Source organism: Capronia coronata (genome assembly GCF_000585585.1).
Source record: "Capronia coronata CBS 617.96 chromosome Unknown acBCG-supercont1.4, whole genome shotgun sequence".
NCBI lineage: Eukaryota > Fungi > Ascomycota > Eurotiomycetes > Chaetothyriales > Herpotrichiellaceae > Capronia > Capronia coronata.
The window spans coordinates 2,443,246-2,458,598 of NW_006912896.1; the positions used below are offsets into that span (position 1 = coordinate 2,443,246).

The 15,353-nt window shown below is 53.4% G+C and overlaps 5 protein-coding genes across 5 annotated transcripts; 4 read left to right on the forward strand and 1 right to left on the reverse strand.

The window, feature by feature from the left end:
- Positions 1-431: 431 nt before the first annotated feature.
- On the forward strand, positions 432-2,017 carry A1O1_05414 (Ca2+:H+ antiporter; the record flags this gene model as incomplete). Its single annotated transcript, XM_007726300.1, has 3 exons — positions 432-1,559; positions 1,616-1,825; positions 1,877-2,017. 3 exons carry the CDS (start codon positions 432-434, stop codon positions 2,015-2,017), a joined length of 1,479 nt encoding a protein of 492 aa, XP_007724490.1.
- A 1,363-nt stretch (positions 2,018-3,380) lies between these two features.
- On the forward strand, positions 3,381-6,478 carry A1O1_05415 (1-phosphatidylinositol-4-phosphate 5-kinase; the record flags this gene model as incomplete). Its single annotated transcript, XM_007726301.1, has 2 exons — positions 3,381-5,504; positions 5,564-6,478. The coding sequence occupies 2 exons, from the start codon at positions 3,381-3,383 to the stop codon at positions 6,476-6,478; spliced, it is 3,039 nt and encodes a 1,012-aa protein (XP_007724491.1).
- Positions 6,479-8,207: 1,729 nt separating this feature from the next.
- On the forward strand, positions 8,208-9,845 carry A1O1_05416 (uncharacterized protein; the record flags this gene model as incomplete). The annotated part of the gene is made up of 1 exon (XM_007726302.1): positions 8,208-9,845. The coding sequence occupies one exon, from the start codon at positions 8,208-8,210 to the stop codon at positions 9,843-9,845; it is 1,638 nt and encodes a 545-aa protein (XP_007724492.1).
- Positions 9,846-10,291: 446 nt separating this feature from the next.
- Positions 10,292-13,241, reverse strand: A1O1_05417 (uncharacterized protein; the record flags this gene model as incomplete). Its single annotated transcript, XM_007726303.1, has 3 exons — positions 10,292-11,843; positions 11,948-12,082; positions 12,244-13,241. 3 exons carry the CDS (start codon positions 13,239-13,241, stop codon positions 10,292-10,294), a joined length of 2,685 nt encoding a protein of 894 aa, XP_007724493.1.
- An 875-nt stretch (positions 13,242-14,116) lies between these two features.
- On the forward strand, positions 14,117-15,304 carry A1O1_05418 (uncharacterized protein; the record flags this gene model as incomplete). The annotated part of the gene is made up of 1 exon (XM_007726304.1): positions 14,117-15,304. The coding sequence occupies one exon, from the start codon at positions 14,117-14,119 to the stop codon at positions 15,302-15,304; it is 1,188 nt and encodes a 395-aa protein (XP_007724494.1).
- Between the last annotated feature and the right edge of the window lie 49 nt (positions 15,305-15,353).

Consider the following 15,353-nt stretch of genomic DNA (forward strand, 5'->3'; position numbering starts at 1 on the left):
GCCTTCTGTCATTTCTCTCTTGGCTGGCGTTTGCTTGCCTCGACTTGTCTCTTCTTGACTTCTCCTTGACTGCGATTCTTGTTGTAGCTTATATTCTGCCCCAGGTCTCAATCAAACTGTAGTCGTTCTTCTTCATGTCACCACTGCAGTTCTCCGTCTCTCCCCCTGACGCTCGTCCATTGGTCTTCTTGGTCGAATCTCCTGTTCGCCCTCTCAATTCGTTTCTGTTCCTCGTCCATACTGCGTTTGCCTGCCAACATGCTTCTGTGAAGGCCTGAAGCAAGACTCTGGCCACATTGTCCCTTGCTCCGTCCCCTGCGGTAGTCGCCCGCCTACCTGCCCCAGCGCCCTTGACAGACTGCTGATCTACCTTTGAAAGACCCTCTTAACACCCTCGACGTCGTCCTCACTACGCTGCAGAATATCACACCATGGGACTCTTCAATAGACGCGCCAGAGCTCCCGCTCGCAGACCTACAACCAACAAGAACATGGGCGAAAAGACACGGGGGTCGTCTGGTAGTACTCCTAACGATGGAGTGCTTCCACAATTCAATCATAACGGTGACGAAATTACACGAGGTATTCATCCAGACGGTGAGAGTGGCCGTCGTGGAGTCCATCCCGTCCAGTTTTTCCGCATTATATGGAAGTCGTCCTGCACAGTCTCCAGCTGGGTCAATGTGCTTTGGCCATTCGTCCCAGCCGCCATTGCTCTCCATTTCATCCACGGGGACCATCACCTCTGGACCTTCGCCATCAACTACATTGCCATGATCCCAGCTGCCAATCTCCTGGGGTTTGCGGGACAAGAATTCGCGAGGAAGTTACCCAAGGTGGCCGGCATCATCATCGAGACTACTCTTGGGTCAGTCGTTGAGATTGTCCTCTTCATGGTGTTGATTGCGAAGGACAACGGAACTGGTGAAGCCGGGCATGGGAATAAGATTCAGGTCATCCAAGCCGCCATTCTCGGTTCTATCCTCACCAACCTCTTGTTATGCCTGGGCTCCTGCTTTTTGATTGGCGGTCTCAAGCATAAAGAACAGCGATTTCACGCTGCCATCAGCGAAGTCGGGTCTGGGCTCATCCTCGTGGCAGGATTTGCTCTCATGATTCCATCCGCCTTCTTCTCCTCCCTCATTGGCAGCACGAGTACCGGAGGTGAAGGCTATACCGAGGAACGACTCCGCAGCAACACCTTGAGCATCAGTCATGGTGTCTCCATCATCCTTATGGTGTCGTTCATGCTGTACTTGCTTTACAACTGTGTCTCACACGACAACATTTTCGCCGAAGTCCTCGAGGCCGATGAAGAAGCCGACCGAGACAGGCATATTGATTTGGCGAAGGCCAAGTTGACCATGACGGAGTGTTTGCTGGCCATTGTTCTGGCATTGGCCCTGATCTCCCTGATTGCAGTCTTCCTTGTGGAAGAGATTGAGTATGTGGTAGAGCACGGAATTCCCGACAACTTCTTGGGTTTGATCCTGGTGCCGCTGGTCGAAAAGGCTGCCGAGCATCTTACTGCTGTTGATGAAGCCTATGACAACCAAATTGTAAGTGCTCCCTCACCCGGCCATGGATATGGGGAGCAACTGACATGTGTATGCAGAACTTTGCACTCTACCATTGTCTTGGACCCTCGATCCAGACGGCTCTCTTCAACGCTCCGCTCGTGGTCATTGTTGGCTGGGGGCTCGGCAAACCAATGGATCTCAACTTTGAGATTTTCCAGGTGGTGCTTCTGATTGTGGCCATCTTAGTGGTGGGCAACTTCCTGAGAGATGGATCCTCCAACTATCTTGAGGGCGGGCTTCTCGTGGTATGTTTGTCCCGTCGCGGGCAAAGAAGGTCGTGGCTAATCAACACTCAGATCGTCTACATTATCATTGCTGTCACAGCGTGGTACTATCCCAATGCCGAACTGACATCCTCCAACGGACGCGCCTCAACCGAGAGCGGTGGTGAAGGCACTGAGGCGCTGGCCAGTATTGCGAAGATGTTGATGTCGTGAGCGCTTCTTGTAGGGTGTACTCTTGCGAGCTATACCGAATCATGAGAATCAAAATGAAGGTGTATCATACTACCCCTGCGAGCGAGGCGTTTCGGTGTTGAGCAATTAGTTCTCGAGCATTATACCGAGCTTGGTACTATCCTATTGACAACATTGAGTCCATACGATCAATTGACATGTTCGGGAGCAGCGTGCATATGCGTTCAATCTCTCGCGTAAACTAGACAGAATGACCATGAGACAGACGCCGTCGGTGTGGAAGACGGGTGTCGGTGCACTCCCATCAAGTCTATGATCTGAATTGAACACATCTATGATGCAGTGAGGCTGAATGATATGTATGTTATTCCACGAAAAGGGGTGAAGCCATGCAGCTGAATATTTCAATAGTGGCTGCACATATGTACCTAGGTGCATACCTAGGAACATTGGAACATTGGAACATTGGAACCGCCAGAACCGACTTGGCCGTTGTGGCTGCATAAGAGCAAGGAGATGCCGGTCCGGATTGATATGCCTGTAAGGTCTGGATGCGTGGCAGACTGCGGGCAGATAGATACTCGCCCCAAGCCCCGGGCTCCTCAGGCGGTGGTGGCTGCTGCTTTTATTGCTCCAGTCTCAGGCTGCAGCGCCCGAGGAACCTCTCCAGGCGGGCCTGAGGCTAGAAGGACCAGTTCTGGACTTTGGGGGCGTTCAATCTACTAAAAGGGCACTGGCAGGGCAACAAGTAAGGTGATTTAACTGGAGTTGGCGTCAGACTTGGCAGAGCATCGCTTCGCTGGCAGCTGAACCGCAGTACAACTAGCAGGCAGTAGTGGTAGTAGTACAACTTGTTCGTACGTACAAATACAAAACTTGGAGGTGGAAGTAATGCAGTCCGGCCAACTTGGACTGCTAATTAGAACTCCACTACTACCTAGTAACAGACTTACTCCCTAATAATTATAACCTGCTTAGTCGTTGTAGTGCAGCGCTTCGCTCCGCCGCCTCCATCTCAACTCTGACTGCGACCTCGAACCACTCACTCAATCCTACCACAGCAACTAAACTCACCTACCTACACATTCACCTCCCACCACGTTATTCAGCTTCAGTCGACACATCCCTTGTATTCAAACAGTATCCTCGCAGAAAATAAATACCCTCTCTATACCCCTCGGCGACTTGGTCCCTCGATCTCGGCGTATCTCTACCTACCACTTCTTCGCGGTTCGTCCCAATCCACGGCATCTTCAAATCGCAGTCCAGAAGGCCACCACAAAACCACTTTTCAAGATATGCACTTCCGATATTCAATCCCCCGGTGACCCACTGCCAATGCGAACGTCGACCCCTAGCTCGCAGCCTTTCTGTTGCACCTGAGATGCCATCCGTGGCCGCGGAGCCCCCTCTCTCCGTGCTCTCCAACGGGACCAACTCCTCGTTCGATGGGCCTCCGCGCAAGTCCCACGACAAAACCATCAGCGGCGTCTTTACATATACCAACGGTGCCGACGTGGAAACGGGTCGATCCGATCACAGGCTGGATCAGCTCAAGAACTTCCGGAACAATAGCCATGGCTCCATGACCAACGGTGTTCCCAATGGTAATGGCAATGGCAATATCAAGGCTCCGCGAGACCGGGCGCATTCGAAAGCTGGCAGCACACATTCGCTAGCTAGTGTGCAGGGGAGGAATATCGAAAACGGCTCCAAGGCCGCCGCCTCTGCGGATGGGTTCTCCAAGCTCTCCAGTGTTGAGAACGCTACAGATGAGGTGCCTGATGGTGCTGCGGTCTCCCCGGGCAGGCAAACGCCAGACCACCTCAGACTGAAAACGAATTCTGCCCCAGCTGCACCCGAGCACGACCCTTCACATATGGTCACCGCTTCGACGGTTCCAGATTCACCGCGATCGGATGGACTGATGCTCTCGGCTCGCGCACCGCCGCCCGCGCTATCTCGATTTTCCACCCCCGCGGCAATGTCACCTGGCGCTGCGATCCAGGACCGCTATCCCGACTTGGTGCAGCCTTCAGAAGCGCCGAAACTGACGCACCGCCATACGCTCCAAGTGCCCAAAGCGAACGTTACGACCGGTCGGACGTCGCGCGACTTTTCCTTCTCTGCGGGGCCCTCGGAGGAAGCTCTGTCAACCACCGGTCGCTTTTCGCCTACACGAGACCAATACGATACGTCAATAACGCGGAACAGGAGGGCTTCTCTTGGACTGGTGCGGCGCACGACTCGGTCGATGCAGTCCGACGTCCATCTAGACGAGGTGCCTCCGGACGACGACGCGGCGCGGTGGACGGAATTGATTAAACAGAAAAGAGCGAGCAGACGGAAAAAGAGGGAGGAGGATGATGATGACCGCGTCATCGTTGGCAAGAAGGTAGAGGAGGGCCACGTCAATTGGGTGACCGCGTACAACATGTTGACGGGGATTCGATTCACGGTGTCGAGAACGAACGCAAAGATGGACCGGGAGTTGACGGACGCCGACTTTACCGCCAAGCACAAATTCAGTTTCGATATCACCGGGAATGAACTGACGCCGAGCGCAAAGTACGACTTCAAATTCAAGGATTACAGTCCTTGGGTGTTCCGGCATCTCCGAGCCATCTTCGGCCTCGACCCGGCCGATTACCTCGTCAGTCTGACCAGCAAGTACATCCTGTCTGAACTGGGCAGTCCGGGCAAATCGGGGTCATTCTTCTACTTCTCTCGCGACTACAAATACATCATCAAGACCATCCACCACGCCGAACACAAGCTTCTGAGAAAGATCCTGCGGGATTACTACCGCCATGTCGTGGACAACCCGAACACGCTGATCAGTCAATTCTACGGCTTGCATCGGGTCAAGATCCCCTACGGCCGGAAGATTCATTTCGTCGTGATGAACAATCTCTTCCCGCCTCATCGCGATATCCACCAGATGTTCGACCTCAAGGGTTCGACGATTGGCCGGGACTTCCGAGAAGAGGAGCTGGCCAAGAACCCGCGGGCGACCTTGAAGGACCTCAACTGGTTGCGACGAGGCTTACATCTGGAGTTTGACGCTCGGATCCGGCAGATCTTCCTCGACCAGTTGAGGAAGGACGTGGCGCTGTTGCAGAGGCTGGGGATCATGGACTATTCTCTGTTGGTGGGCATCCACGACCTGGGAAAGGGCAACGAGGAGAACCTTCGCGAAACGACGTTGCGGGTCTTCCAGCCCGGCGGCGAGAGAGACCGGGATGAATACAGCACGGCCATGTTGACGCGGACGCCGTCCCGACTGGAGAGCGCTAGGAAAGCACGAGAGCTGAGATTGACTCTGAAAAAGGAGAAGCCTGTGCCCATGGGCCATTCCAGCACCAGAATGCCGTCCGAGATGTCTTCGGCGGACGAAAGGCGGGATCGCATCTTTTACAGCTACGACGGTGGCATCCGGGCGACGCATGAGGATGGCTCAGGTGGTGATAAGATATACTACCTGGGCGTCATTGACTGTTTGACTCACGTGAGTGATAACTGACTGTTTTTTTCGGTATGTCGCAGCTACTAATCTTTCTTCTGCAGTATGGTTTCATCAAGCGAGTCGAACATTTCTGGAAGGGTCTCTCGGCTCCAAGTACACAAATCTCGCCCATACCTCCGGTGGGATATGGTGAGCGGTTCCTCAATTTCATTACCGGAATCACCATGACGCAGGAGGAGGTTGAGCGTCGGGCAACCCAAGAGAGTTATCGTACAGCAGAGCGGCCACAGACCTCATCTGTGGAAAACCTCGGTCAAGCGTCCACAGCAGCGAACGCGGGGAGCCAAGGTGGTGGCCATCATCATCAACCGGAGTCTACGGAGATGTTCCCGGCCTTCAATCCCGCGGTGGAGAAGACGATGCGAAAGGCTTTCAAACAAGCCGACAAAGCCACGCCCCCGGAAAAGGGGCGGAGGAAGAGTGAGGAAGAAAAGCCCGAACGGATTCTCCGGACGGTGGAAGAGCCAAAGACCTCGGCTCTGTTGCCGGTGGTCTCGGAGGCCGGAGAGAATGGAGAGCCTGGCAGCGAGAAACGCTTCCGGTCTTCAACGGAACCAGAAGAAAATGAAAAGGTCGGATTTTCCGAGGCGGGCCCCTCGGCTGCCCCTGCGACCAACTTCTCGATACCTGGGCTCCGCAAGGTCTCGCCGTCCACGGTGGGCACGGCGACTGACTGGCAAGAAGATGACACAAGTATGTCGAGTCCATCACATGCCATCGACGCGGAATACTACCTGTCGTCGCAACAAGAGGACCACTATGACGACCGTAACGACGAGGGTGAGGGTGATGGTGATGGTGACCATGATGGTGATTCCGGCATCGACTATTTCGGTTCCGAAAAGCGCACGAGAGACAAACCGCCCCGGCTCGCGAGTGATTTGATCCTACCTCAGTCGCCGCTTGGCGAGACGCTTATGAAATCTCTCGACGAGTTGAGTTCAGAGCGGAAATGATGTCCAGGGCGGCGGCAGCATGTGAGTTTGTTATTGATCAAGCCCCGAGGGCAGATATTTGGTCGTTGATTACGGTTGAAGGGGTTGACCGGGGTTGAGTTGACTATCAGCTGTCAACTGCTGGAAAAGGAGAAGGAAGCTTGCTCGTCTGAAGAGACTTAGGGTCGGTCACAAATTACAATCGCAGTCGCCGTCGCCGCCGCCATCCAGGCGATGTTCAAGCAACTTGAAGGGTCGGGTCGGGTCTCGGGTATTCTTGGGAGCGGCGCTTTTTTCAATCTGTTTTACTCCTTTTCTCTCCCTGGATAGGGCTAGGTACCCAAACGTGGGCCTGTATGTACCTTACCTACTGAGGGACCTTATTACCTTATTAGTACCTTTATCTACGGTATCTATGGTAGGTGCCGTGGCGCGTTGTCCTCCCTGCCTTTGTGTCGGTCCCCTCTTGACATACGGGACCAGTAGTAGTGGAACCGGGGTTTAATCTTTGGCAATGGGAGGTGTTTCGTGGTTTTTGTGTTCTGTGGGGTTTCGTTTCTTCATGCGCCGTGGTTAGAAGAGCGGCATGAATGATTGAAAGCGTCGAAGAAAGGAAAGAAGGAAAGACAGTAGAACGAATGGGTTCCGAGAACGAGCCATATATCATTTTCTTCATCTTCTTGACTAGATATCTATTTCCCTCGACCATCGCCGATACTCGTTGATCACCACGATCCAAGAGATGTACCATGCTGCCGCATGCTGTTATTGTTATTGTTGTTCACATGCCCAAAGGTATCGTTTGACGGTATGGTCGAATCTTCCAGTCTATCTATTTGTGAGATCCTATCAACTCTTGTCCCGCCAGATAGGTAGGTAGGTACTCCTCCTCCAGGTACCTCGGAGTAAGAAAGTAAGGCTGGAGATATTGTCTGCCTGCCGATGGTATTATACTAGTATAGTCACAGCTACACTTGATATATACTAGTAGTAGTAGTAGTAGTAGTAGTAGTAGTAGTAGTAGTAGTAGTAGTAGTAGTAGTAGTAGTAGTAGTAGTAGTAGTAGTAGTAGTAGTAGTAGCAGTAGTAGAAGGAGGAAGAGGAGGAGGAGGAGGAGGATCACTGCATGATGTGGTCCGATGGCTTAGAGACCTGGAGATTCGGGGTTTAGTTCAACTTTGAAGCTATTAAGCATCAAGCGGCGATGATCGGAGGAGCTTAAGGAGGCTTGTGGTGCTTAATCTATCTATCGAGCATTTTCATTGGTCAAAGTAGCTGGTTTGGAACGTGTTAGTGTGTCTGCGTCCAATGGCATCACGAGGATGAGAACTGAGCCACAACGTTATACGCAGCAGTGTCCAACACACGTCATCAAGGGTTTCATGGAACGTTACCTGAGGTATCACAGTATACTACTACCTACCTTAGGTACCTATCCACGCAGGCATCAATCATACCTTGATCATATTAGTATCTGCCTGTTACCATCATAGTAGTAGGCAGTGATGAGGTGAAAAAAGGCCGAGGTTTCGTGCCATATATCATCACTGTCATCCTAATGTCCTACTCTTGACGGTTTGATACTCTCACTCCCACCTACGCAAAGTCTGAATCACTGTCATTCCATCCCCATCTCTACACATTTACACAAGAGGAATTGCTTCAACAACTCTTCGCAACTTGACCAATACCCTCGTCCTCCTCCCCTACATCGTCCACAGACTCGGATTCCCAGAGTCCTCGGGCCTCAATGGCAGAACAACCCCAGAATTACAATTACGCACCCTCTGCACAGGACCAGAATTCAGCTCCGCCTGGTAACACTATTGCTAGCACTCAGCCCGCAGCGTCGCTGTCTGCGAACATGTCTTCCTTCGGCCAGCAAGGTCAAGACCAACCTCAGGGCGCAGGAAATTCATATCCGGTGCCGCCGCCGCCACCGCCGCCACCGCGACCACACCAAGGTCAAGGGACCAGTTCTCCAATCCCGTTACCGGTACGGCCAGATACAGGACCGGCGCCGGTAGAGCACGCTTATGAACCTCCTCCACCGCCTCTTCCGCAGCGGCCTCGGGGGAGTTTGGATGTTAAGGGGCAGAATCTTCTTCAACAGCCTCAGCCTCATGGGGATCACTTGAGCGAGTATGCTCAGCAGTATCCTCCATCTCAGCCTCCAGCCTATACACAACAGCCCTCATCATATCAGCCTGCCACCACAGACCAACCACCATTCCAACCAAACCCTCAATCACAATTTCAACCAGGCCAACCACCATTCCAATCAAACCTTCAATCACAATTTCAACCACCCCCACAGCGTCACAAACAAACCTTTGCCGACAACGATGACCCTTCCAACCCGATCCACTATATCCGCGATCCCCACAAGTTGATCGGGTATCTGGTACCGTTCCCACAACCCGATCTACCCAACGTGAAGCCCGAAGACATTCCCGTACGGTTCATGATCTACACGCCACCCCCTCCGCCGCTCCAGAAACCGGCCGAAGGGCAGAAGGAAGGCAAACTGCACAAAGTGCAACGGAAATGGCAGGAGGAAGTGCGGAGTGCCAAAACCAGCACGGCCAAAACGGCATCATGGCAGGGCGTCAAATCCAAGGCCACCAAAGGCATCAGCTGGGCCATGAACAAGACCACATCCTCCAACCTCGACTTCCTGGGCCGCGTGTCACCGGCACATTCCGAAGATGACGGCGAGGACCAGCAAACCCAGACCCACAAGACGGTGGGCGTCGACGAGATGATTCTGGTGTATCCGCCCAGCATGCCTCTCAACGACCAGCAGATGCGCGAGGAGTTTGTCAACACCATGTTGCGGACCAAGTCGAAGGCGCAGCGCGACACCATCATCGCCACGGGTCTGATGCCCGTCGGCTACGGCATCGACATCCTGGCCACCTTCATCTGGCCGTTCGGCGGGCTCGGCGAGATCGACACCGTCTGGGCATATGCGTCCTTCCGCGGCGCCAAAACCGCCCGCAGCGTCACCAAACGTCTGTCATCCAGCACCAGCGGGTCAGGGACAGGGAATCACGGCCAGGATGATCAGCTGAAATTGACCTTTACACATTCGGCCCGCATTGAAGTCTTGAAGCGATACCTCGACGCCGAATGCCACAAGGTCGACGCCAAACTGTTCCCCACCTACACGTCGCGGCCGACCGAGACCGACGTGCTCGAAGTCATCGGCTGGACCCCCAGCGACAGAGGCGGCGCCGACCAAGAGGACAAAAATTGGGAGGATGAGCAGTGGGAGATGGCCGAGGTCAAGGATGACTTGAGGAGCGTGTTTAGTAAGGGGGCCCGCGAGTGGAGGAAATGGTGTTTGTTGCTGGAGAAGAATCCTGAGAAGGCCATGAAGAAGTGATTGACGGCAATCAATATTGAATGAAACTGCTGGCCGGAATTCGAGGACTGTAGTATGTGTGGTACTGGTACAGCGAATAGCGCAACAGCGAACTGATTCGTTTTTCGTTTTTCATTTTCCAATCTCATTCTCATTCTCATTTTCATTCCTTGTTTTTCACATATCACATTTCACTTCTCTATATGTTACTACGTACTCTCACAGCCCTGTACCTGTACCTGTACTGGGATACTGTGGTACTAGGCATATTATGCGGGACTATAATTCTGCCGAAATTGGTACAATGACGAAAAATCAGTCTCGTCTCATCTCATACAGTCCAGGATACAATATCACTCTGGATGTATCTGCCATCATCCACTGCATGCCGCCACCGGCGTACTAGATGATATGTATGACAAGCCCCCCAACCAACAATCTATACAAATACCCCTGTGAAATCGTTCTCAGCCTGTCTCCTCCCACGGCATCGACTCGGAGTAAAAGTCCGGCCAAACAAAGTCGTCCTGATTGAGAAGTTGTTCAAGATTGCCGACACCGACACCGCCAGAGAAAGACAAGGAGAGGCCGTCAGTCCCAAATGTCGAGTTTGGATTCAAACCAAACCCATGATAGACGCCGACACCGACGCTGACTGGCCCGAAAGGCGCTTGTGTTTGCGCCGCACTGCCGCTTGACCAGCCCCAAAGGACCTGGCTGATGTCTCGTGGGAATTGTAAGGGCGACGGGATCGTGATATCGGTATCGGTATACATGGCCTGATCATTAACATTATCAATATCAGGATCAGGATCAAGGTCAGTATCAGTATGAGTGTCATTATTACCGACTCGCTGTTGTCGTTGTTGTCGTTGTCGTTGTTCTTGTCGTTGATGTCGATCCATAGTAGTATCTTCCCTGACAAGAAGTAGACCTTTACCTTGTTGTCCTTTTCTGTCATGCAACGAAATCGAATAGTCCTGTGACGATGAAATCCAGTCTAGATCGGTGTGTCGAGCCTGGACCTGGATTTTATGGTAGAACTGCCGGAGAACCCGCTCGCCGGCTTCCGCTAGGGGACTCCAGTCTTTGATGGTGGCGAGGCGGCCCAGGGCTAGAAGGATGGCGTGCCGGATGCAACGATGGTCGGGTTCGACGAAGTCTGGACTGTGACTGTGGTTCTGGGTTTGATTCTGGTTCGGATTCGCGTTCTGGGTTGCGTACTGGTTCTGGTTCTCGTTCGGGTGCGGATTCGGCACAGGCAACTCCATCATAATCCCGCACAGAAAAACAGCCGCTTCTATAGTCGACAGAGTCGGCGCGTACAGACTGACCTGCGAGTGCGCGTACGGGACAAGATCGAAGACCGAATGCTGCAGATTCAACCCGTCCAGAGCCGCAGTGATCGCGGCGGAGCGGCTCGCGGCGTGGCTTGCGATGAATGGACGGTGTAGCGCCATGAGGACAGCATTTATCGTGCTGAGATAGATTAGTCGGAGCATGGTGAGGCGCAGTCGTGCTGTTTCTGTTGTTGCTGCTGCTGCCTCCTGTGACTGGTCGCTTGATATTGGTATTGGTATTGGTGGTGACTGATCGCTTGGTTTTGGTATTGGTAGTGGTATTGGCGGTGATTGAAGCGTCAAAGCCCAAGTCTCCGCCTTCTCGCGCAGAGAAGATATCTCTCCATGCACGGCGAGGACCTGGTGGTAGTCTCGGGCGAATATGCCGTTTGCTGATAGGGATAACATGGTGTGGATCTTGTGCGCTAGAGCTAGGAAGAGCGCTGCTCCTGTTCCTGCTCCTGCTGCTACTCCTGGTCCTGTGCCTGTGCATGCTCTTCTGGTGGTGCCGGCGCCGTTGTAGTAGGGAGTGCTTGTGTGGATATGTGACCCCGTTGAGTCGGGGTTGGGGTCGTCGCCCGAAAGAATGTCCCTATCACAGCCCCAACTCTGAGGTGCTGGAGTCGAGATATCCTCGCGGTGCAGCAGCCGAGGCCGATCTAGAAGTACGGCGGCACAACTGGAATCCGGACATCAGAGACTTGAGAGGGAGGATTGTCATGGGAGAGAGATAGGTAGGTAGGTAGGTAGGTAGGTACACATCATCGGAGCTAATGTACGTACCTATCCATAGTGAAAAGGCGGGCCCAGATGATTTTCCTTCGTTCAAGATCGCGGGCCCGGGATGAGAGGTCTGAGCAGTCGGCTGATTCGTCGACAGTATGAGGGAGACGGTGCAGTCCTAGTTCTTGGGCTTGTCTGAACACAAACAGATAATCATGCATTAATGAGAAGACTCGATACAAAACTCTTTTTGTCTCCCAAGGCCTCTGCGTCCGGCAAGATTGCGCGGGCAGGAGAGGGAGAGAAAGAAACAGAAAAGGAAAATAACAGACAGAAAAAGAAAAGCCATAACTTACCTCACTGCATCCGCCAGTCGATGCCATGCTTCTGTGCCCCGTCCTGTATCTTTCAGCCACGAACAAGAAACGAGGTCATGCTCTACCGAGCACAAAGTAGGATTCTGCCGGCCGAGGATCGAGATCAATCGACTCCCGGCAAGATGGAACGTCTGTGATAAGCGAGCGCAGTCGGAATCGTTCTTAACCCCCAATGATTTCGCGGCCGGGTGGTGTGTCGACAAGTGCTGCAGGATCCGAGCCAGGACCTGAAACAGCAATGCGGGAAAGTGGACGAGTTCGAGTGCTTCTTCTCGTTCTTTTTCTTTTGGTCTCTGTCTTTGCAGAGTACTCCTGTCCGAACCCGATCGCATCAGCATCAGCACCTGCATCTGCATCTCAGGTGGCCGAAGTAGCCAGTCATGATACATGACCCTCAAATGCTGCTCGTCAATAGGAATGAATGCCCAGTACAGATCGCGCACGCAGGCCGTGAGCAGGGCATGCACGACATCCGGAGGGGGAAGTCTTGCTACCAAGCGCAAATATTCATTTTGGAGGCCCTTGCCTTGTTCTGCTCTAGATGGCAGACCAGTCGGTGGTGCATGGCCAGTAGGCCCAGGAGTTTGGTAGACATCTTCCAGAGAGTTTAATCGAGGGAGAGTATTGCTCTGCCTGTCCGGTGTCGCGGCGTAGCCGGCTCGTCGGACCAGACTGGCCGGTATCGGGCTGGCTTCGTCTGTATCAATGGCATCCAATGGCTCCTGCTCTGCTTGAAGTTGCTGCTGCGTGCGAGGAGTGCCGGAGGAGGAGTAGTTGGGGGTGGGGGAGGATGATTCTTCTCCGCTGAAGAAACACCGCTCAGGGGCTTTTCGGGTACAGCATTGGTTGCACGGTTTGACTCGATTGCATCTCAGTTTTCGGCGGTAGCATTCAAGGCACGACGTGATGGGTCTGCGCCGGCTCGTCAGGTCCACTGCCCGGGCCTTTTGACGGTCTGAAGAGTAGAGCTGGGCCATGTTTGCGCCTTGACCGACGCTGGCGGCTGCTCGATGCAGCCCAAAGTTCATACTGTTTTTGATCTCACCAACGACATGAGGGTCCGCGCAATCTGTAAGTGGATGTTACGGTCTCTGACATCCGATCTCCTGCAGAAATTGCTACCTCGAATGGCTGCTCCAGTTCCTATTCGCCTTTTTGACAAGCCTGAGGACAGAGGACAGGCTCTGCTCTGCATTCACCTATCGGCCGGCCGATCGGGTGGGTCTTAACTCCGTGCAAGACATGGCCTTATTGCATGGCACATCAACGAGTGGATTTGTGTCGCGCAGAGAAAAGGAGTGATGATGGTTTGACACGCCTGTCTCTCCAGAGGATGAAAGCGTCTGATTCGTGCCACTCAATGGTCCAACTTGTAGTTGTATTTGTAGTTGAAGTGGAAGTGGAAGTCGAAGTGGAATTGGCCCGTTTTGTTTCGGCCGGAGTTAGTGCGCCACTCGGCCGATGAGCTCCACAATTCATCCCCGGGGCCGAACAGAAGGAGCATCACTCTGTACAGACATCAGACATCAACAGGCATCACAGTCCATATTGTATGACACTGCAGAATGAAGCAAGACCTTGATGGTCAACTAGCATCACAGTATAGAGGTAGGAGAAGACGACTCGTGCGACAAGTGGACACGAATCTGGTGGGTCAATCCATCACTCACCAATTGATCGAGTATACAGTCAGCTCAACTTGTTGCAATGAAGATGTGAATATAAAAGGACCATGTCCACGTCCTGTGCTGAATCTCTACCTCTGAGAACGACAATACTTGTTGAGCCATTCCACCCACCTTGATTGGTAACGAAGCAAATCTGCATATCCAACCAAGCTGCCATGTCCACCATGGCTAGCAAGAATCCCACCCCCTTGCTGGCTCCTCCCAAGAAGCCCACCTCTTTGCTGGCACGCTACCGCCAATTGTCGGCATCAGCAGCCGTCTTCGTGTCTCCTCTCTGCCTGGGTAACATGACCTTCGGAACCCAATATGCGGCAGTGCTTGGGGAATGCTCGAAAGAGACGGCCTTCGAAATGCTTGACCACTTCGTCGACCAGGGTGGCAACTTCATCGACACCGCCAACTCATACCATGCTGGCCAGACGGAGACTTGGCTCGGTGAATGGATGACAGCGCGGGGAATTCGCGATCAGATTGTGCTCGCCACCAAATATACCGGCCCACATCGAACCACGGACCCCGACATCAAGATTCGGGTCAACTATGGCGGCAATGGCATAAAATCTCTCCGCCTGACCTTGGAGGACTCGCTGAAGAGACTGCAAACCGACTACATCGACATCCTCTACCTCCACTGGTGGAACTTCACGGCCACCATTCCAGAGGTGATGCATGGTCTCAACGATCTCGTGGTCTCGGGCAAGGTCCTCTATCTTGGTATCTCCGACAGTCCCGCCTGGCTGGTGGCCAAAGCCAACCAGTACGCCCGTGACCACGGCTTGCGTCCGTTTGTGGTCTACCAAGGCATGTGGAACGCAGCCATGCGTGACATGGAGCGCGAGATCGTCCCCATGTGCCGTGACGAGGGGATGGGGATCACCGCTTACTCGGTCCTCAACTCGGGAAGATTTCAGACGGAGGCGTCTTTCCAAGAACGTGAGGAAACCAAAACAGGCCGCCAGCAGTTTGCTGTGACGGCTCGAGACAAGCAGGTGTCCAAGGTGTTGGAGTCCATAGCGGTGGCCAAAGACACAACCATCACCAATGTGGCACTGGCATACATCTTGCACAAAGAGCCCTATGTGTTTCCCGTCGTCGGCGGCAGGAAGATCAGCCACATTGAAGGCAACATTGAAGGCTTATCCACGAGTCTGACCACGGAGGAAATCGACAAACTCGACAGGGCCTATGACTTTGACCCGGGATTCCCGTCTACCTTTTTGAGTGGCACAGTTGTGAATCTGGGGACACCGCAGAAGGCGGCTTCCCGCGCGAGCGAAGTCCGATGGACGACGTTCCAAGGGACCATCGACTGGGTGGAGGGCCCCAAACCCATCAGATCTCCTCCTTCGTAGGGCTTCAGAGGTAATAATCCAGGCGAGATGTTTTGAACGCTGCGCTGCG